Genomic DNA, 24,951 nt, shown 5'->3' with positions numbered 1-24,951 from the left:
TTTAACATTTTAGGTTTGACATGGCTATGGTACAAGCGAACCTCAAACTCACAACCTCACGGTTACGAAGCGAACACTCTACCACTAAGCTACCATGATTGGTAAAAAGGAAGTTTGTTAAAGCCTGTGAAGAAAAACTGGAAAATACATGCAACAATATCGAAAATGGCAGAGATACATCATGTTTACAATCTTGTTATAGTCTATAGTCAATCTAGCTCAAAAATGAGCAAAACCTCAAACTAATTGCAACAGAAATGAAATTTTGATTATTCATGCAAGAAAACACATGCGAACAACATATTAAAAATCGGCTTTTGTATTTCCATGGGAAAATTGGAATTTTGGGGTAAAAGGATGTGTTTTTTCATGAAAATCGCTAAAAACTGGAAATTGAAGAAAATGTCCATTTTATGTAACATACAGTAGAAATAAGTTTCATATCTCAAATTTCAACCTGGAAATGTTCGATTAATTTTTTTACAGCAGAATATATTCTTTCCTTGACTGTAATTTTTGGGTAAAATCTCGCTTTTTTGAATATAATTGTTAAAGATTGAAATTTTAAGAAGAAAACCCACATTTTCTCATACATTTTAGTCTACCAATAAAAAATTGAAGTTAGGATTTATTTTAAAAACTGCTCAACAAGTAAGATATATAGATTATTGGCAATATATATGAAAAATACCATTTTAGATAGGAAAACCTACCTTTTTCTAAAACAAAAATAGTGAAAAAATAGAAATGATACGAAATGACTGTTTTATAGAAGAGATGACATTGATCTTATAAATTTAAGAATAAAACGTCCAAATGCACAACTAAACTTTTCTGCACCAAAATTTATTTTCCCTTGTCGAATTTTGGGCTGAAATCTTCATTTTCCAACAAAAATCGTTAAAAACTGGATTTTGGAAGAAAATACGTTTTTCTGAGTGTCCATTAGGCATATATGAGTTACCACATGAAGATTTATACATTAAAATAAACTGTTAACACAAAACAAGTGCCCCTTCAAAAATGGTCTGTAAAAGATGACCTACATTTTTGCAGTTACTCCCCTTACATCGGAAGTTGGAGGCGCGCTTACTACTCCGGTCCTATGTTTCACATAAATTTACATGTAGTATTTTAAAACAAACAGTGTATAGTAAAGCTTACGTTACCAAATTCTTTATTAAGCTGAGTTTTAACAGTTTGTACTACATCTATGACGAAACAAGGTTCAGTTTCTTCGATTTTATAAAGAAATCTTTAATACGTGCACTTCGTCAAGTTCTAGAGTTTGGGAAAGAGAGAGAGAGAGAGAGAGGGGGGGGGGGGTTATAGCCGTATTTGATCTTTAGTTCTATCCAAATTATTGTGCAATTAATACCGAGAATTTCAGGAGTAATCTGTTTTAAAAACAATGGACACATAGAATTAAAAGCAAAATGAATCAGGCACGCAGCATCGTAAAAAAAAAAGGGGGGGGGGGTGTGTGAAGATAATTTCACAATATTGCCTGAAAATTGACAAGTAAATTTTAATCCAAAGTTATAAAAATCCTTGATGGTGTGTATGGTGGTGGTGGGGGGGGGGGGGGGGGGGGGATGGGGCTAAGGTTGTTCTCTCAGTTCAATTTTACACTTCCTCTGTGTACAGTTCACGACAATGCTATTTTTAAAAAAAAAAATTAAAAAAAGGAGGGAGGGCAACCAATCTGTCTAAAAATCGACCTCTGAACGTAAAAATTTATCAACTTTGCATGTAATGATAAAAGGTGTAGAGCTATTATTGCTACGTGCCTGATAATTATATAAGTGATCATTTGAGTAATTGCAGTACAGTTCAGTCCATGTTTTTACAAGTACAACGGCTAGTGTCACAATTTGCCTTGCATTTACAGCGAAAAACGTTCAAAAGTTTATCTGGCGCAACTTGTATTATTTAGTTGTAACGGATACAAGAATTGCTGAAAGCAGTGATAAGCCCCAATTCGAAGGATCCAAATTAATCATTTCTTTAGTCCACTCTATGACTTAAAAAATTCTTGCAGTGCTCCTTTTCTGCAGCTGTAGTTAGTAGTTGGTGGCAATGACTGAACTTATAAAAATGATATTGTGTTAGACAATTCTTCACAAAGCAAATCTCCTATAAGTGTCTCTATGGTATTCCATCGTACAAAGTCGATATGACATCGACACCAGAATATATCTTTTTCTCTATGAAATCCTCATATAGGAAGGTGAAGATAACGAACAGTGATCCATCTCGTAATTCCTATAAGCAATACAAAATAGAGAGGTGGGCGAACACGGACCCCTGGATATACCAGAAGTGGGATCAGGTGCCTATGGGCTTTAAGGAGTAAGCACCCCCTGTTGACCGGTTACACCCGCCGTGAGCTCTATATCTTAATAAGGCAAATGGAGTTACCCTTATTTAATATCATTGTGCCAAAAACGGCCGCCTAACAATCTATATGAAACAAGTCAGACAGATTTGACCCAATGATAGGTTGTATTGGCAAAGTAGATTGTTATAACGACCATATGCGAAATGCTGACTGTAAACGAAACAGTTGAAACCCATTCACCATCAACTTGTTTGTCAGTAGCCTGCCTCCATTTAAAAACTAATCATATACAGAATTGTTTCGCGATTTGTCTACATTTTGACTATACAGGACCTGTTCCGATGCCGAACAGTCTTGACGTTGTGTCGCATCCTGTGAATGCATGTAGAAAGGGCAAGGATTGACAAACTTCGTTTCCTAAAAAGACGTCTGGTTTTAACGATAATCTTCACTTAGGGGCAAGATCAAAAATTCAATGTCTCACAAAAAACTAAGTTCACATAGTTTTCACCAAGAACCCCCCCCCCCCCTTTAAAACTTAATATGACAAATGTTGAAACTAATCGAATAACAAGAAAAGAAACGTACGATTATAAATAACACTCTGTATACCTCTGTATACCTTTTCTACTGTTTATTCACAAATGAAAGTCTACATTAAATCTATTAAATGTTCATTAATATGTTTTAAATATTATGTGGTATTCAACAGTCGCTTGTCTTTTTCCTTTTTCCACTAAAGTGTAATCGATGTCGGATGACAGAAACTTGTGGGAGCTTTTATTCCCCTCCCCCTAACTAATTGAATTTAAATTTTCATCCGACATTGATTTCGTCCCTTAGGGCAGTTATGTTTATTTCAGAGTTCGTTGCTATTTCTGTGCTTTATATATAGACATTTCAAACACAATGTGCATTTTGTATAATCCTCTAAAATTTACGATAAATAACTGTATCCCATTTCCATTCTCAATGATCGTGTGCCAGCGTGGCGAGAATTCCATCGTCATCAAAAACAAGTTTTGTCTTGAAAAGATGGCAGGGCGGTCTAGCGCGCTGTTCGCATGCTGCTAGGAGATGTGGTTCCGCAGGTCGTGAGCCCAAGACTAATTACAAAGAGTAACTACTCGATTTTACGTCAAATCATGATACTATGCGCAAGTGTTTACTTACATTGATTTTTATTATTTATATTATCAATGTTTTATTATCATTATTACCCATGAATGACTCCCCAACCTGAATGTGAAAAAGAAAAGCAAATATACTTTACTTACTTAGTTTTATAGAAGTTTTTAATACAAAACGCTTGCTCAAATGATGAAGATACAAAATAACTGAAATTTTTAACCCGAATGGCTTTCCATACTTTCTTTTTTAACAACCGTAATTCCCTCTTGTAAATTGACACTAATTCTTTAAGATTTCATTTATAATTGATTATTCATAACTTCTAAAGTAAATATTGTGTTTTATAATTAAAATTAATTCAGTAGAGGGTCAAACAAAATATTTTGAAGCTTTATTCGCGAAAGTTCCCCGGGAATGGAAGTCGGCAAAGAATATGAGATGCTGAGCAATATTGTATGTATATAGAAAGTCTTAAAATCACCTTTTTAATACAACTGTTAAGCTGTTTAATCGCGTTTTTTATTACATGCACTTTAGATCGTTGTGTATAACTTTATTCTGATGACTGTCACAGTAAGTTATTCCCCTTTACGTGTACGGCGTGCCGTAAACACCACAAAATATCGATGGTTTACTAAAACAATTAAGTCTAAATTTTAAATATCTCCCATTGTCCGATTTTGTCCGATTTTTTGTATGTTGTTAATCACGCTTTTGTTTATTAAATTCCGTCGAGTTTGTTTCTGTTGCAATATTACTTTGAGGTGATTTGCTAGATTGACTACACTATTATTCCAATGAAAATGTTTTGATAAAACTGAGCAGCATTACAATTTATCCACATAACACACTTAAATTTGAAATAAGAGCTAGGCCTTATTGGTCACTTGAGTTTTAGTTTATGGCGTCACTAGCCCTAAGGGTGAAATCTATATTAATAAATTTCCTGTTCTGCATGTCTATATCAAATTCTAATATTCAGTATAAAACAAGATGTGTTCTTAAACCACTAAACACCCTTAAGTGTCCATACAGATGAGAGAATTTACCTTCTGTTACACAACACTGAATGACTATTTTGGACCCACCATAGAGTCAGAACCCTGGGGTTGCAAAATTCACAATTTTTTGTTTGTTTGATATTCGTAGGATTGGTTAACTATATATCGTTAACCGATTGGTGACTGTATTATCTGCCATAATACTATCCATCTCATTGCGATCCAGCCTCACCCTCCCACACCTCCCAAATGCACCAACATAGTGAAGTTGAAGTGTGTTGTAGTAACATGATTAATTTGGACCCTAGAGTCAGAACCCTGGGGTTGCAAAATTCACAATTTTGGTACATCCCTTTCTGCTTTTTCTAAATATGCATTTAGTTTTTATACAGTATCAACAAACTTAAAGACTGCAGAAGTCTTTCAAATGATAAAGACATTTTAAAAATCACTATGATATTTTGGCCCTAACCTGGTACCAAAACCCCTACCCCAGAGATCATGAAATTACAATTTTGGTAACAGGCTACAGTTGTACCTACTTCTTCTAAATATCTATTTACATATAGTTTCAATTTAGCATCAATAACGTTAAATAGAATATTATGTAAATGCACTACATATAAACACTGTATACAACTGTACCAAGTTTGGCCCTGTCCTGAAGTCAGAACCTCTACCCCAGAGATCATAAAATTTACAATTTTGGTAGAGGTATTTCTATTTTACATGACTACGCATTTAGTTTTTTTTTTTTTTAAAGAAATGCAGTTGAAGAAATGAAAACTTTTGAAAATTGGTAAATTTTAGGTAGTTTTGCTACACCCCTAGGCCCCAGGGATGCAGGAGTCCTGAAATTTACAATTTATGTCTCCCTTGTCCCAAATATGCTTCACACCAAATTTCAAATGAAATGGAATGGTAGCTATCAAGCTGTTAAAAATGTTCCATTATTAACGGACGACGACAGATACGAACAGATAGCAATACCTCACCTGAGTGACTCAGGTGACCTAAGCAAAGTATAATATTGATTTTAATGGCCAAATAAAGCCGTTATCACATACAATCCATTCTTTGTATCATTAAATCCAACATAATCTCTTATATCATTGAATCCAACATAATCTCATGCATCACTGAATCCATCATAATCTCATGCATCATTGAATCCAACATAATCTCATGCATCATTGAATCCAACATAATCTTGTGTATCATTGAATCAAATATAATCTCATGCATCATTGAATCCAACATAATCTTGTGTATCATTGAATCCAACATAATCTAATGTATCATTGAATCCAACATAATCTCATCTATCATTGAATCCAACATAATCTCATGTAGATTCAAGTTAAATAGGATGAGATTTGATTTTAAATCATGCAAGTCATTTAAAGATACTGAAAATCATCTTCACTAGCCCAGGGTTTTCAGCCCGGCTCGTTCCCGATTTTATGGTGACCAAAAACTCCTTGGCTAGTGAAGATGACTGAAATCCAGCTCCACAGCATTCTTACCTCTCCTTCGGTGAACTTCTGCAGGATGATTCTGAAGATCATGAATGTCCACAGAATGTGTAGGATTTGGAGCACGATCAGGAGAATGTTGAACATGTAAAATGCGGGGGAGTAGTTCAGATAGTCGCCATACTCAATACTGGCCGTGTAGATCACTCTGTACAAGATAGATATCACAATATATTGACCTGCGGATCACTCTGTGCAAGATAGATATCACAATATATTGACCTGCGGATCACTCTGTGCAAGATAGATATCACAATATATTGACCTGCGGATCACTCTGTGCGAGATAGATATTTATAGGTTATAGACTTTGTATGGGAAAATATGACGACCGAGTTTTTTGGCGCGTACACGGACCGAGCTTGCGAGGTCCGTTCGCGACAAAAAACGAGGTCGTCATATTTCCCATACAAAGTCTATAACCTTTTTATTATATACTTTCAATTTCATTTAGAAACTAACAATAATTTTATTTTTAACAATAACTTTATCGGTTTAACTGAGTAAAAGATGAAAAACATGAAAAATTTGAAAATTAACGGCGTAGAAATTTGATTGTGACGTAATGTTTGCGGGCCGGAATGTTTCCGGGCATATATCGTGTGATATATGCCCGCAAACTTTTTAAGAAAAAAGAAGAGATGAAATTGAAAGTATATAATAACACAATGTATTGACCTGTAGATCACTCTGTACAAGATAGATATCACAATATATTGACCTGCAGATCACTCTGCACAAGATAGATATCACAATATATTGACCTGCGGATCACTCTGTGCAAGATAGATATCGCAATATATTGACCTGCAGATCACTCTTCACTGTACAAGATAGATATCACAATACATTGACCTGCAGATCACTCTGTACAAGATAGATATCGCAATATATTGACCTGCAGGTCAATCTGTACATCAAGATAGATATCACAATATATTGACCTGCGGATCACTCTGTGCAAGATAGATATCACAATGTATTGACCTGCAGATCACTCTGTACAATATAGATATCACAATATATTGACCTGCAGATCACTCTGTACAAGATAGATATCACAATATATTGACCTGCAGATCACTCTGTACAAGATAGATATCACAATATATTGACCTGCGGATCACTCTGTGCGAGATAGATATCACAATATATTGACCTGCAGACCACTCTGTACAATATAGATATCACAATATATTGACCTGTAGATCACTCTGTACAAGATAGATATCACAATACATATAGACCAGCAGATCACTCTGTGCAGTACAGCAATTGATATCACAATTATTGACCTGCAGATCATTATCACAGTGTGTAGATTTATAAATTGGTATCGGAATTATGCAGACCTGCAGATAACTTTGTACCCACAAATTAAACCATAGATCTCTCTGGTTAGGTTATTGTTAATAGAATTATTGACCCGTAGATCACTCTGTACAGGTTGAGATATTAATATTGACATTACAATTATTGACCTGTAAATCTCTCCGTACATGTTAAGATATTGACATCACAAATATTGACCTATAGATCACTTTGTTCAGGTTAAGATATTGATATCACAAATATTGAGCTATAGGTCATTCGTTCAGGTTAAGATATTGATATCACAATTATTTACCTGTAGATCTCTATATTATTGACTAGTGTACCTGAATGTGTAGATGAATAGTGTACGTACCTGAATGTGTAGATGACTAGGGTACTGAATGTGTAGATGACTAGTGTACTGAATGTGTAGATGACTAGTGTATGTACCTGAATGTGTAGATGACTAGTGTACTGAATGTGTAGATGACTAGTGTACTGAATGTGTAGATGACTAGTGTATGTACCTGAATGTGTAGATGACTAGTGTACTGAATGTGTAGATGACTAGCATACTGAATGTGTAGATGACTAGTGTATGTACCTGAATGTGTAGATGACTAGTGTACTGAATGTGTAGATGACTAGTGTACTGAATGTGTAGATGACTAGTGTATGTATCTGAATGTGTAGATGACTAGTGTATGTACCTGAATGTGTAGATGACTAGTGTACTGAATGTGTAGATGACTAGGGTACTGACTGTGTAGATGACTAGTGTACCTGAATGTGTAGATGACTAGTGTACTGAATGTGTAAATGACTAGTGTACTGAATGTGTAGATTACTAGTGTATGTACCTGAATGTGTAGATGACTAGTGTATGTACCTGAATGTGTAGATGACTAGTGTATGTACCTGAATGGGTAGATGACTAGTGTACTGAGTGTGTAGATGACTAGTGTACTGAATGTGTAGATGACTAGTGTACTGAATGTGTAGATGACTAGTGTACTGAATGTGTAGATGACTAGTGTATGTACCTGAATGTGTAGATGACTAGTGTATGTACCTGAATGTGTAGATGACTAGTGTACTGAATGTGTAGATGACTAGCGTACTGAATGTGTAGATGACTAGCGTACTGAATGTGTAGATGACTAGTGTATGTACCTGAATGTGTAGATGACTAGTGTACTGAATGTGTAGATGACTAGTGTACTGAATATGTAGATGACTAGTGTACTGAATGTGTAGATGGCTAGTGTATGTACCTGAATGTGTAGATGACTAGTGTATGTACCTGAATGTGTAGATGACTAGCGTACTGAATGTGTAGATGACTAGCGTACTGAATGTGTAGATGACTAGCGTACTGAATGTGTAGATGACTAGTGTACTGAATGTGTAGATGACTAGCGTACTGAATGTGTAGATGACTAGCGTACTGAATGTGTAGATGACTAGTGTATGTACCTGAATGTGTAGATGACTAGTGTACTGAATGTGTAGATGACTAGTGTACCTGAATGTGTAGATGACTAGTGTATGTACCTGAATGTGTAGATGACTAGTGTACTGGATGTGTAGATGACTAGTGTACTGAATGTGTAGATGACTAGTGTACGTACCTGAATGGGTAGATGATGAGTCTGGTAATGATCCAGACAACGACAAACACCACAAAGAACATCTCACAGAGCATCTGCTGTTTACAGTACTTAGCCATCTTAGCAGCCTGCAATATATACAATATATACATTAAAAACTGGAGATACAGGGACTTACAAAAAGCATTGAAAACTAGAGATACAGGGACTTACAAAAAGCATTGAAAACTGGAGATACAGGGACTTACAAAAGGCATTGAAAACTGGAGATACAGGGATTTACAAAAGGCAATAAAAAATGAAGATACAGGGATTTACAATAAGAGACCCATGGGCCACATCACCCACCTGAGTCATATTGGCCCAAAATTAAAGATTTTCTCTTTATATATCCGTACGTAAAACTTTGACCCCTATTGTGGCCCCAACCTACTCCCGGGGGTCATGGATTTAACAAACCTGAATCTGCACTATGTCAGGAAACTTTCATGTAAATTTCAGCTCTTCTGGCCCAGTGGTTCTTGAGTAAAAATTTAAATGACATCACCCTATTTTTGTGATCATCTCCCCTTCATTTGCAAAAACTTGAAAGTTCACCCAAGGATGCTTTTTGCCAAGTTTGGTTGAAATTTGCCCAGTGGTTCTAGAGAAGTAAAAAATGTGACAAGTTTACAGACAGACAGATGGACGACGGACAACAGGTGATCAGAAAAGCTCACTTGAGCTAAAAAGCATTCCAATCTTATTCTCAAGAGATTTGATGCTTTAGATTTTGAGGCTTAATCCAACTAAATTTATTTACTGTAACAGTATTCCAAAGAATCAAATAATTATAGGTAAAAATAAACATCCTCTTCATTAAATTCTACAAAACAATTTTTTTCAGGGGGTGGGGATGGGCAGTGTAATCATATAAAACATTATGAATTCATAATGCAATGATTGTAATTATAGTAATATAATTTTTCATTTTGAGACCAGGAAATTGATGCCTCACATAATTATACTTACTCAACTTGCATAAATATTGTCATAGTTACTCATCCAATTATTGTCATAGTTACTCATCCAATTTTTGCTGCACAGAGAGGATTTCTTGTATAATCTTGTGAACAATGCTGTTGTCAATCTATTTCTTGTATAAACAAATGAACAATGCTGTAGTGAGTATATTTCTTGTATAATCATATGAACAAAACTGCAGTGAGTATATTTCTTGTATAGTCATGTGAACAATGTTGTAGTGAGTCTATTTCTTGTATACTTATATGATCAATGCAGCACTGAGTTTATTTCTTGTATAGTCATGTGAACAATGCTACAATGAGTATATTTCTTGTATTCTTGATATATGAACAATGCTGTAGTGAGTATGTTTCTAGTATAGCCATATGGACAATGCTGTAGTGAGTCTATTTCTTGTATAGTCATATGAACACTGCTGTAGTGAGTCTATTTCTTGTATAGTCATATGAACAATGCTGTAGTGAGTCTATTTCTTGTATACTTATATGATCAATGCTGTAGTGAGTCTATTTCTTGTATAGTCATATGAACAATGTTGCAGTGAGTCTATTTCTTGTATAGTCATATGAACAATGCTGTAGTGAGTATATTTCTTGTATAGTCATATGAACTATGCTGCAGTGAGTATATTTCTTGTATAATCATATGAACAATGCTGTTGTAAGCCTATTTCCTCTCTCTCTCTTTCTCTATCTCTGTCTTACTTACAGCCATCCAATAGTCCACTGCATCATGTACTAGCAGCACCAAGGACCCCACCCTGACAAAATTACTGATCCAGGAAAAGTACATCAAGGCAATAGTCACAAGATGATGAACAACCATCTCCTTAAAATCCTGTAAAATAATATTCTCCTTAAAATCCTGTAAAATAATATTCTCCTTAAAGTCCTGTAAAATAATACTCTCCTTGAAGTCCTGTAAAATAATACTCTCCTTAAAGTCCTGTAAAATAATACTTTCCTTGAAGTCCTGTAAAATAATCCCATATCGAAAAATAATACATAAAAGTATATTTTTAATCTATTATTATTAATACAGTCATTTTTGTACTTTTTTGAATTAATACAGAAAAAATATATTATTTTTGTATCACAAAAAATGGGTAACTCATTTTTATATTAAATTCTGACTTTGATTTTTTAAAGGGTATTATTTTTGTATCATTTTGGACTTAGATTATTTTCAATATATTATTTTTGTATTTTTAGGGACTTAGTTTTTTTCAAGCATATTATTTTTGTATCAAAATTAAACTTAGTCATTTTCACTGTGTTAAAATTGTATTTTTTTTTAAAACTTATTCATTTTTAATCCAAATCTTTGAATTTATATGTATTAATTTTATATTATAATTGGACTTAAAAAAATTTCAGTGATTTTTCACTATTATATTATAATTGTATTTTTTTTTAACTTATCATTTTTAATCCAATTCTTTGAATTTATATGTATTAATTTTCTATTATAATTGGACTTAAAACAACAGTAAGTAAGACAGGAGGTACTAATGAAGATATAAGAAGAAGAATTGACCATGCAAGAGTAGCATTCCATAAGCTACGTAAGATCTGGAGCAATAACCAACTCAACAGAAAAACAAAAATGAAGCTCTTCAGCTCAAATGTAATAGCTGTGTTATTGTATGGCAGTGAGACCTGGAAAATGACAAAAGGGGATGAAAAACTTGTAGATACCTTCCAGTACAAATGTCTTAGGAAAATCTTAAAGATCTACTGGCCAATGAAAATATCAAATGTAGCAGTTAGAGAGATAGCAGGAGTAGCAAAGACCAGCACTATGATAAAAACACGCAGATGGCAGTGGATTGGACATGTGCTACGGATGGATAAAAGAACACACCCATATGTAGCCCTTAGTTGGACACCAGAAGGAAAAAGAAAGAGAGGAAGACCGAAGGAAACGTGGAGAAGAACAATAGAAAGAGAGAGGAAAGAACTAGGTTTTGGGTCATGGACAGAGGCAGCAAGATCAGCCCAGGATAGAATTAAATGGAGAGGACTTGTTCATGGCCCTATTCTCCACGAGGAGAGAAGGAATTAAGTCAAGTCAATTGGACTTAAAACAATTTCAGTGATTTTCACTGTATAAGAATTCACTAATTTTTAAGTTGAAATATAAAACTTATAACTTGTGGAAAACATGATGCAAGATTTAGCTTCTCAACTTCACAGTAAAGATTGTCAAACATTTAAGTTTAGACAACTTTATCAGTTGCATGCATAATGAAATAATAAGGAAGTATACTTCTAAATAACACTGAAGACATTATTTATTGCATGATATTTCCAGGACAGTCTGTAAAATACAGTATAGTTTCTTTTGAATTCATCTAGGTTTCCCATTCTAATAATTGTCATACAGTCTAATTAATACTCTCCTTAAAGTCCTGTAAAATAATACTCTCCTTAAAGTCCTGTAAAATAATACTCTCCTTGATGTCTCATAAAATACCGTATATACTCGCCTATATGTAAGTCGGTTGTATATTTTGTAGGCTATTTTGGAGGGATTTGCCATTAACCCACAGTACTATAACTTTTTTCAAGAATCAGTTGACAATAATTTCTAACTTTTTCACCTCTGTTTCAACCCTGTTTCAAATAATATTTTGTGAAATGCGCTGATATTTATTTTTTTTAACAAATCAATTTCAATGATATACACCTAAGATGAATAAAATCATTAAAAAATATGTAAATACTTGTACTTTATGCATATAATCTTAGAATACATGAATAATATAATATGTCCAGTCAAAGTCAATCATGATAATCATTGGAGTACGAAGTTGTGTAAAAAATACTCTACATTAATTTATGCTGCATATCCAGAAAAATGCTAATCTTAGGACTCGCCTATAAGTCGGATATAGAGTTTTGGACCAATTTTCAACTCACAAAAATCGACATATAGGCGAATATATACGGTAATATTCTCCTTGATGTCTCGTAAAATAATACTCTCATTGTTGTCTCGTAAACTACTCTCCTTGATGTCTTGTAAAATAACACACAGTCATGTCTATTGAATCTCTATATTAAGTCCTGTAAAATATCACAGGCATCTTTCTTTTAACACCTTAATGAAGCATGGACAATTAAGACTTTTAATTAGTATGTGTAAAACTTTCCAACAAGCATTTCCAAAACAAGGTGCAGGCCCTGATTATGTTTACGTATTACATGACTAACAATCAACATGGTGCTCAAGGCGACAGGTTCGGTAATAAAGGCTTTTATGATAAAAATTTTCAGGTTTTTCTTTCTTTGTACATGCACCATCATCATCGGCATTTTGATTAACATGCAAGATTAGGTGCATCTTCCACAGCAGTGGGCTCCCTTCCAGGTAACTGGCTTGCTGCACCCTAAATTGATATATCATTAACCAGATAGACCAAAGCTGACATGAGATGAGATAGTAAAATGAGACCTAGGGTCTACAGGATTGGATAGGATCAATCCACTGGATCGCCAAATATGGAAAAACAAACTTCGACCTCGACAGGAGAGCCAGGCCTCACCTTTGCAAAAGGATTAATTTGGCCTGGATAATCAAAATGGACGATGATGATGATGATGATTAACCATGTTGAAATGGTGAATGCTTTTGACATACTGCAAGTGGTTTGTAGACTGATTACAAGCATTTCTTTACAGTCCTGTGAAATGACTACACATTTGTCTCACTGAAGATATAAAAAATACCCTGTTTACAAACACGATTTTGGAGCCAAGTTTTATGCAAATACGAAGTGTATCGTTTGTAGAACTATTATTAATCCACTTATTCATGAAAGGTCTTTATTTCTACAACAACAAGAGTACCCAACATGGTACATCATACTCCCATTGGATAGTGATGACAAATTTCTGTGCAATATCTGTATTCATTATGAGAAACAGTCCAGGAAGCTATTTGACCTACTTTTAGACTTAAAGTAGGTTGAGGTCCATCAATTAAGCTGAAATGCAACCGGAATCTGTATTTCTCTGAGAGGAAGCTTGTGGTTTAATTTCGAGGCAATATCTGTATTCGTAACAAAAAAAAGTCTGGAAAACTGTTTGACCTACTTTTAGCCCTATAGTACATGTAGGTTAATTATGGTGCACCAATCCAAAGGAAATGCAAACTAACTTTTATGCTTCTTAAGTGAGAAATTGTGACCAAATTTCAACGCTGCATATGCGTCCGTTACAGAAAAAATTCTAGAAAACATGACCTGGGACAGACACAGGATGAACAGCGCCGCAACATAATATGATGGGCATATAAAAAAGGTTAACTTCAAACTATCAAAAATCAAGTCCTTGCCCCTTTACAATTTTAACCTTTAACCTTATACTCATTGTTAGCCAACAAGGTGAAGGTCATTGAACCAAGAGAGACAACACTGTGGTTCATTTACTTAATATTGGTGTTCAATCCGCCAGGTCAATGAATCAAGATAGATAACTGTTGTTTATTTGTGGTTATCGTTTGATGAATCAAGAGAGATAACTGTGGTTTATTTGAGGTAATCGTTTGAAGAATCAAGAGAGATAACTGTGGTTTATTTACCTTGCGTTTGTGGTCAATCAACAAGGTGAAAGTCAGACTCCAATAGAAACCGAGCTCTATCATGTAGTACCAATACACGTCCGAGGACACACTCTGCAAGAAACCAATTTACACCAGACACTGAAGTTTAGGTCTGAAGTATAGCATCAGTATGTATATGTATATTTGAAATTCGCGGCATACAATCGATTAGATATTGGATCAATGTTACAATCAATTATCGAATCGGCAGCATACAATCAATTAGTATTGGATCAAACTTACAATCGATTATCGAATCGGTGGCATACAATCGATTAGATATCAGAACAAACTTACAATCGATTATCGAATCAGCAGCATACAATCGATTAGGTATCGGATCAAAGTTATAATCGATTATCGAATCGGCGGCATACAATCAACTACATAATCAATATTTTGAACTTCCATTTACGGTTGTATTAAACAAAATACATGTACACTATAACATAATAAATATATTCTAATGAATATAGACAAAAATCAAATGTCCTTATACCATTACGTTTAATAAATTTATTGAATCAGTGAACAAACGCAGAATTTTACACAATAATCAACTCCTGATGAATGTTTATCAACACTAATTGATTCACTCATTCCAATACTGATCCATTTTCATTAATCTATGAGTGAATGAACAAGTGATTGATTTCATATGGACCTTTTAACAATATTTCCAGCCAGACTAAAAATTCACTATGGACAGAAGAGACAGGAATACCAAAATACCTCTATGCTAAAATTGATAATGTACGGAAGATACTTTGTTACTTTTTTCAGCACTGCAGCAAGCTCAAACTGAAATCTTCCGTTTGATTTTTTTAGCCCTTCTATATTACATTGACACATTTTCTCTCATTTACATCATGTACATCGATCATCCAACAATTTTTAAAATTTTGGACATTTCAATTTTTTGCTGTCCTCTGAACTGCAGTTTCATGAGGATGATATTTTTCCAATATGAAATTGGAGGTTAGTATCTCCTAAATAAAATAAAAGTTAAACGTATCAAATTGTTCAGTGACTGGTTTCAGGACATAGGTACCTCGAACTTCCCTTAATTCACATTCGACTCCTGGCAATACTTGCAAATGTAGATTACTGTTGCTAATTAAGTAACCCTTCACCCTTTTTCCTGAATTGAAAAATGTCCATACTTTCGACTTGGCTGTCCAAGAGTATGGAAAGTTGGAAACAAACCTGCATCGTCTTCCCCAGCCATTATTACACAAATTAGAGTTACGTCCCTTGATAATACTAAAACTTCTACAGGCTCCATTAACTAAATTATTTCCAGAATAGTCAGTGACAATCGATATTAGAAATTTATAATCGACTGTTGCTGTGTGCGGCCTTCAGTGACAATTATTTGATAGTCGGTGACTATTGTCACAATACATAACACTAGTAATACGCCGGTTTCGAGATACGTCCGAGTTATTTCCCTTTGGAGAACTCTCGTACATAGTAAGGCACTAAAGAATTTGTTCACACGTGGGAGTAACACAGATATTCATCACAGCGTAAGTGAATGTACTCAGTAAGTTTCTCATACGCTGTTTAATAACCCGAATTCGACTGATACACAAACTAAGTAAGTGATAAGTATTTAGGAAGTAATTAAATACATAGAATTCTTATCCTATCACGTTATTTTGTTTGTCATAAGTACCATATCCAAGATATTTCTTGCAAATATGACATTGTTTGTATGTTTCCACTTCGGTAAAACATTTCTTTCGATAGGATTTAGTATTTCCCACATTTACATATTTAAAGAGAAGCCGCTTTTAATACATTTCATCGTCTTCCTCGTTGGCTGTATATCCACTCTGTCCCACTTAGGCATTCAAAGTTCCACTAAATGTACCTCCTATACAGAAGAGTTTGTATATCGAAACTGGCGTATTAGAAGTCACTGCTCTCAGAATACAGGTACTTGCCTTCCAGATGCAAGGTGTTTTTGAACATTGCAAAATTAATGTTCGAATTATCAATTTCTTTAAAGTCTTTCTATTGTTTTATCATTTACTTTATAGCTTTTGCAGGTCTTTTATTGGTATATTGTCATTGATCATTAGCACAAACATTGTACAGCACATAGAAACTATACATAATTTTGCGCTTTATAAATGAATAACATAATAATAATAATTAAATGGATTTTGAAAATTTGACATTTTTGATATTCTGTACATGTTTTAATTTTATCCTGGTAGCATATGTTAGGTAATGGAGAGCCTACAATATCATCTTACTAATAGGAAAATACTTCATTTTTGTAAAAAGAAATTTGCTAATTTTGCACTTTGCTAAAATACCCAGTTTTATATTAGTATTTTTTCTATACTGAGATGCATGTAACCAAACACTACTAATTCAATGCACATTAAACACACACCCCAGAACATCACTGTTAATGAACATAAGGTAGCTCATGTGACATCATACTGTAGGCTTTTACAAAATCCTTATCTAATTCTAAACTGTGTGCATAGTAGAAATCTATATTTTGGAAGAATCAAATGAAAAGACATGCAGACATGTAACAGGCCTGTAAATATATTGATGTGAAATAAACAAAACTGTCATACCTGTTTTGGCCAGTCAATCCAGCAGTATTTAGTCTCCCAAAACCAAGATTTCTAAAGGATAAAAAAACCATCTTCATATTTGTAAAACATTATGTAATCAATATGTCACATATCCCACCCAATGTATCAAATCCCACCCGAACACACCTGGGCTCTCCTTACAAAGTGTTATCTACCATTACATGTAGCAAATCCCACCCAAAGTGGTAAATCCCACCCACAGTGGCAAATCCCACCCAAAGTGGTAAATCCCACCCAAAGTGGTAAATCCCACCCACAGTGGCAAATCCCACCCAAACACTCCTTACTAAATGTTATCTACCACTACATGTGGCAAATCCCACCCAAACACTCCTTACTAAATGTTATCTACCACTACATGTGGCAAATCCCACCCAAACACTCCTTACTAAATGTTATCTACCACTACATGTGGCAAATCCCACCCAAACACTCCTTACTAAATGTTATCTACCACTACATGTGGCAAATCCCACCCAAACACTCCTTACTAAATGTTATCTACCACTACATGTGGCAAATCCCACCCAAACACTCCTTACTAAATGTTATCTACCACTACATGTGGCAAATCCCACCCAAACACTCCTTACTAAATGTTATCTACCACTACATGTGGCAAATCCCACCCAAACACTCCTTACTAAATGTTATCTACCACTACATGTGGCAAATCCCACCCAAACACTCCTTACTAAATGTTATCTACCACTACATGTGGCAAATCCCACCCAAACACTCCTTACTAAATGTTATCTACCACTACATGTGGCAAATCCCACCCAAACACTCCTTACTAAATGTTATCTACCACTACATGTGGCAAATCCCACCCAAACACTCCTTACTAAATGTTATCTACCACTACATGTGGCAAATCCCACCCAAACACTCCTTACTAAATGTTATCTACCACTACATGTGGCAAATCCCACCCAAACACTCCTTACTAAATGTTATCTACCACTACATGTGGCAAATCCCACCCAAACACTCCTTACTAAATGTTATCTACCACTACATGTGGCAAATCCCACCCAAACACTCCTTACTAAATGTTATCTACCACTACATGTGGCAAATCCCACCCAAACACTCCTTACTAAATGTTATCTACCACTACATGTGGCAAATCCCACCCAAACACTCCTTACTAAATGTTATCTACCACTACATGTGGCAAATCCCACCCAAACACTCCTTACTAAATGTTATCTACCACTACATGTGGCAAATCCCACCCAAACACTCCTTACTAAATGTTATCTACCACTACATGTGGCAAATCCCACCCAAACACTCCTTACTAAATGTTATCTACCACTACATGTGGCAAATCCCACCCAAACACTCCTTACTAAATGTTATCTACCACTACATGTGGCAAATCCCACCCAAACACTCCTGGCTTCTCCTTATAAAGTGTTAACTACAGTGGAGCCTCGTTAATCCGGACACTTTGGTTCCCAGCAAAATCGTCCGGATAAATGAAGCGTCCGGATAATTGAATCGCATATTTTCTATCTTTACATAAGTAACCATTATATGCCTACTTTATTGATGCGTATTGAATTAAACACATTCTATCATTGGATTTGACCATTTGCATTAGTAAATAAATTATGATAATGTTAACATTTACATGTATTTTAAAGCACTAGAATTTAATGTACGTGTTCAGTGTATTTGCCTGTGCTTACATTGTACATATATATGAGCCCTACAAATAAATATACAAAACTGTGTACCGTATGCACTAAAAGAAATAATGAAGCACTTTATGTAACTATAAGTAAATAAATCATTAGAAACTAACATAATCATTTACACTTCAAACATTTCATCACACTTTTAATTCTTAAAGACGCCGGTAATTTCTGTCACGATCGATTCACGGGTTCGGCGGTCTGTTAAAACAATCTTCACCGTCCAAAGTTGATATAAGAATTTTGTGATTATCATGTCAGTTGACAACATTCTTTAACCAAAATTCAATCCGCCAGAGTTTATATTTCTTATTCTATAATTATCCAAAATAATATCGGGAGAAGAAAATCAGTTAAGCTCGTAATATCAAGACCTACTACTGCTTTGATCTAGCCATGCGCACCTATTATTTTCACGATGCGATAATAACGGAACAAAACTCAGGTGAAACTAACATTATGGGTACATGCAAAATTTAATTATCATTACGGCATGATATTTAATTTATTAATACCATTAGGCTATTGATCAAGACTATAAAATAATATGCTACAGATTTTTTTACCAAAATCAACATTACATGCAATAAAGATCATATGTGCGAAAATTGGCAATACAATATCTCGATCGGCACGTGCTATCTAACTGACATATCATCACACACCACCTAATTATAGGGAGGTGTTAACAGGGTACAGGTAATGGCTTCAATTAGATAGTTTGGCTTGTTTTCTTTATAATTTACGCCTTGATAAAATTGTCCAACACAGACCTTCCCTAAACAAAATTACCGTCCGGATTAACGGTACAATTTTCAATGCATTATAACGTTTTGTAGTAAAAAGTGACCGTCCGGATTCGGAACGCGAATTTCCGGATTAATGATGCAAAATAATGTATAAAAATTCCGTTCCCTTGAAAAATCGTCCAGAAGCTGAAGCGTCCGGATTACAGAGGCTCCACTGTACCTCTACATTAGGCAAATCTCACCCACAGTGGCAAATCTCACCCACAGTGGCAAATCCTACCCACAGTGGCAAATCCCACCCACAGTGGCAAATCCCACCCACAGTGGCAAATCCCACCCACAGTGGCAAATCCCACCCACAGTGGCAAATCCTACCCACAGTGGCAAATCCCACCCACAGTGGCAAATCCCACCCACAGTGGAAAATCCTACCCACAGTGGCAAATCCCACCCACAGTGGCAAATTCCACCCAAACACTCCAGGGCTTTCCTTAAAAACGTTATCTACCCCTACATTAAAGATCGTAATAATGCTTGCCACAAATCAAAGTTGAGAGTAGATCAAATATCTGGTGAACAGTCACATAAACTAGTGAGATTAACAACTTCTCTCCAAATCTCATTTTACAAAATGATATAAAATGCATACTATGATTTAAATCAATTAAGTTTCTTAATGATTATACTTCCAATAAACTATGAAGCTGTTGACCACCCCTGGACTTGCAGGTGAAAGTCCAGAATCTGAGCGGGGGGATCTCTTTAAGAGCATTGACAGGAGGGTGTAATAAAGCGGTCAGGCGGATTCGAGCGCCGGTGGCCAGATAGCTCAGTTTGTAAAGCACCTGACCACAGATTCATATACTATCCTTACACTAATCTAAAGAATACTCACATCCACAATATGTACAGCCCATACTTACAACCCACAATATGTACAGCCCATACTTACATCCCACAATATGTACAGCCCATACTTACAACCCACAATATGTACAGCCCATACTTACAACCCACAATATGTACAGCCCATACTTACAACCCACAATATGTACAACCCATACTTACATCCCACAGTGTGTACAGCCCATACTTACACCCACAATATGCATAACCCATACTTACACCCACAGTGTGTACAGCCCATATTTACACCCCACAGTATGCACAGCCCATACTTACATCCCACAGTGCGTACAGCCCATAGAAAAACATTGCACAGTAGAACAGGAAATGGTAGCTGAAACAAAATATTCAGTAATACAGATTATGAATAAACTTGTAACATGATATCAAATATATTGTGGATTTAATTGATAATCATACAGATTATAAAAAACCTGCAAGATATTTATAGTGATAGATTATACTAAATAAACCCATAAGATATATAGTGATGCAGATTATATTAAATAAACCCATAAGATATTTAGTGATGCAGATTATATTAAATAAACCCATAAGATATTTAGTGATACCAGAGTTTGACATTTACTTTTTTGAGCACTAGACCAGTCGGGCTACTTCAAATGATTTTTACTAGACACGACTTTATATCCACAAGCCCTGACCAACTTTTCTGAAAAAAACCTGATAGTTTCTCCATATTTAAATACTTCATTTAAATGACAAACGTTAAGTTTGAACCAAAACGTATTTAATTGTCTCAAAATATCTGAAGTCTCGACATTCCATTTGATTTTCAAACACGTTTTCTGTTTCTTTAAATTCTACCCGGCATGGATATTCTTTAGTCTATTTAGTATAAAATGACCTCAACCGGCTTTTTATTTAATTTATATTTCATAGCCCCTGCTTTGTTTCTTCCTAACCTTTTCTTTTTTCCCCTGGGACGTCTTTCCTTGAGGACGAGAAGTCGTATTTAAATATGGAGACATTCCCGCACATATGTCAACACCGATAAATAGCTCTTTACGACGTAATTTATTGACTTGATAACACTTTATTACGTCAATTTAAATAAACTGTTTAAAATTAACATCGAGTAGATGTCGTAAAACATCACTTCCGACCACGACTTATTTATTAGAACTAAAAATAGAGATTATTCCATCACACGGTTCAAGATTGCTTGCAAACTCTTTACAGTTATTGTCTTTAAGTTAAGAATAAAATATCTTACGGTTTAAAGTAAAGTTTCTTCTTAAAGAGACACTACAGCTCATTTTGCGCAAAAATCATGAAATGACAATTTTCCTAGCGCTTTCTCAATTTTTGTTGCATTGTTGAAAGTATGAACTTTGCGAAAATAACACTTATCTAAAGTTAAAAATTATCGTTTTAACGTAAAAATTAATACTTTTTGATGGCCTATACAAAAAATATCGAGTCTCCTCCTTTCAGTCTTCAGACGCATGCACATAGACAGTAAACAGTGCAGCATGTCGTCCAGTGAGAGAAAGTGTAGTTGATAGATCTAGAATTTTGACAGATTCTGTGAGAAAAGAGGTAAAAATAGAATGAGATAAAACTCATACGTGAAATAAAATTTACCATGGTATCAGTTTGACCGTTGGAAAACAAAGAGTTCGGAGAAACCCATGTAACTCAGTGGCGGATCTAGGATTTCCGAAGGGGGTGTGAAAGTCAAAGATTAGCCACAGTAATCGGCCATTCTGGTGCAAAATTTGGATTTTCATTCAAAATCTGTGGCGTAAAAAGGAGGGAGGGGGGATCCTGCCCCCCCCCCCCCCCCCCCCTAAATCTGCCATTGAGATTAGCTGCGAAGACACTACTTTTAAAAGTAAGTGCTATTTTTATCTGAACACGACACGTGTTAGTTGTAAAAACATCGGTCAATGGGAACATGGAAGGGTTTCTGTTGAAATAATGATTGATATAATTACTTATTTTAAGGAGCAGGGAATACTCTTATACTTGAAAGGTGAGTTGAGTGTGGACCTCCTTGAAGGGGAATTTAAATAATTTCCTACACAACACCTTTGCTGTCATTCAAAACCACATGATGTAAATAAGCATTCAAAAGTCCGAGTCAGAATGAAGAAACCTTTGAATTCCGAACGATCTTCAAAGCGCAGTTGAGAGTAAATTGATGCATCCCAATTGTTCAAAATTGTCAGTATCGATATGAATTTTATCATTTTATCAATACATGTTTTAAAAAACACTTTATTAAAGTGTGGAAAATGAGCTGTAGTGTCTCTTTAATGTTTTTAACACAACCAGTCGGACTAGTAAATCAACATTTTACCCGACCGGACCTATCATTTAGTAGACTCGAACGGTCGGACGTGCCTTAGTGTCAAATCCTGTGATACAGATTATAAATAACCCCACACCCCCCCCCCCTTCCCATTTTTTGACAATATTCATTTTCTGTTATTTCCAGACTGTCAACTTTTACTCCCATTGAAGATTTTTCTTTTCCAGTTCTACCAAAGTTGGGATTCATTTCTTGTAAGAAACAAGCCAAAGATTCAATTGATAGATTTTTATCTATAATTATATACATGTACCTGCACTCTGTGAATTTCTGCATGGTACTTGGAGTATCCAATTTGCCCCGCCTTCGAAGCCATCGGTCAACCTGTCTTTCAGATAAATCTGTCTTTTTCACTACCTCCTGTTGAAAGAAATATTTATTAAGCAAATTCAAAGTATGTTTCCCAAAGAACATGAACTGCCCCCTAAAGCATCAGTGATCACTGTCAATATCAAATGTTAGGAGGAAAAAGCAGGAGAAGAGAGAGAGAAAGAGAGAGAATGAGAGAGAGAGGAGGGAGAATGAGAAGGGAGGGAGAGAGATTGAGAGAAAAAGAACGAGTGAGAGAAAGAGTCAGAGGGAGAAAGAGTGAGAGAGAGGGGAGGGAGAGAGAATGAGAGAAAGAGATAGAATGAGAGAGAAAGAGACAGAATGAGAGAAAGAGAGAAATAGGAAAGGGGAGGGGAAGAAAGGAGGAGGAAAATGGAAGAAATAGGTATAAAAATCACCTCCTGTCCACCCCACTCCACCCCTTTGCATGCCATATAAATGTCTATAAATGAGCAGATAAGTGATTGACATCAAATGCAAAAATCCAGGGACAAGAAAATCCATTTAAAGTAATTGCACCCTGTGTGACATCACAGCTTTTGCAAAATCTTTATTTCATTAATTTAAAATTTTGAAAATTAAAAAATTTGTGCATGATAGAAATATATCTTTTGGAAGGAATTTTATTCACTAGGTATTATAATCTGGTAAATAATTTGATAATGAAAAGTTTGACATTTTCTATAGGTATAATCCATGATCTATATAATGTTACAAATGTAAATAACTCCTATGCTAGTATTTCTCTGTTGTATGTTATTATACAATGATTTCCTTGAAATTCACAATTAATTCATATATATTTATAAAGCAGCTGCAGTTTTTTAATCTGTTGAAATTAGAATCTTGTCAATTTATGTGCGATTTTCTTATGTTAGTACAGAATACATGGTCACATAATGTTACAGTATACATGTTCACATGATGTTAGTACAGAATACATGGTCACATAATGTTACAGTATACATGTTCACATGATGTTAGTACAGAATACATGTTCACATGATGTTAGTACAGAATACGTGTTCACTTGATGTTGTACAGAATACATGTTCACATGATGTTAGTACAGAATATATGGTCACATAATGTTAGTACAGAATACATGGTCACATGATGTTAGTACAGAATACATGGTCACATGATGTTAGTACAGAATACATGGTCACATGATGTTAGTACAGAATACATGGTCACATGATGTTAGTACAGAATACATGTTCACCAGTGCTCCCACTGGACCAGAATTCCCTTTCACCACTTTTTCGGGGAGTGGCGCGGCACAAATAATCACATGCTTTACAATTATTTCTATCATATTATATATTATTTTATTCATTACACTTATTTTAGCATTTTGAATCAGTTACATTACTTAATCATATCCAGCTACCATACCTAAACACTTCTTTCTGAAATAATAAGAAGTTGATTTGTTTGATAAATTCTATTATGGAAAATCAAAATTCAGATAATAAATCATATAAATATAAACTTCATGATGCTGCACCCCTCAGTGAAAACTTTGTGTACATTGGCCGAAATGCAGATGTCACAAAACATCAAATCCAATTTAGAGTCGTATCTCAACCATTCCCTATTAAATTTCCGTTTTTGTATGGAAGATTTTGCAATTTGGACAGAATCAGATGTTTGAGGAGGTGGGGTTGACTGTAAAGCCAAACATAAATATTTTTTTAATTTTAGACTGACTAGGGTCAGAAGCTACAAGTTTAGT

The 24,951-nt window shown here is 35.0% G+C and overlaps 1 protein-coding gene across 1 annotated transcript in view; it reads right to left on the bottom strand.

The window, feature by feature from the left end:
* Positions 1 to 24,951, bottom strand: part of LOC125667499 (ceramide synthase 5-like) — a 41,956-nt gene that overhangs the window by 6,541 nt on the left and 10,464 nt on the right. The window contains exons 3-9 of the mRNA XM_048901028.2: positions 23,137 to 23,243; positions 20,822 to 20,879; positions 17,164 to 17,214; positions 14,543 to 14,635; positions 10,667 to 10,795; positions 8,954 to 9,060; positions 6,000 to 6,156 (exon numbers count right to left, since the gene is read on the bottom strand). Of these exons, the coding sequence (XP_048756985.1) occupies positions 6,000 to 6,156; positions 8,954 to 9,060; positions 10,667 to 10,795; positions 14,543 to 14,635; positions 17,164 to 17,214; positions 20,822 to 20,879; positions 23,137 to 23,243 (702 nt within the window). The remainder of the gene's footprint in view (positions 1 to 5,999; positions 6,157 to 8,953; positions 9,061 to 10,666; positions 10,796 to 14,542; positions 14,636 to 17,163; positions 17,215 to 20,821; positions 20,880 to 23,136; positions 23,244 to 24,951) is intronic.

The sequence above is a fragment of the Ostrea edulis genome, chromosome 10 (genome assembly GCF_947568905.1).
Source record: "Ostrea edulis chromosome 10, xbOstEdul1.1, whole genome shotgun sequence".
In the NCBI taxonomy this organism is placed as follows: domain Eukaryota; kingdom Metazoa; phylum Mollusca; class Bivalvia; order Ostreida; family Ostreidae; genus Ostrea; species Ostrea edulis.
This window is presented reverse-complemented; position numbering and strand designations above follow the sequence as displayed.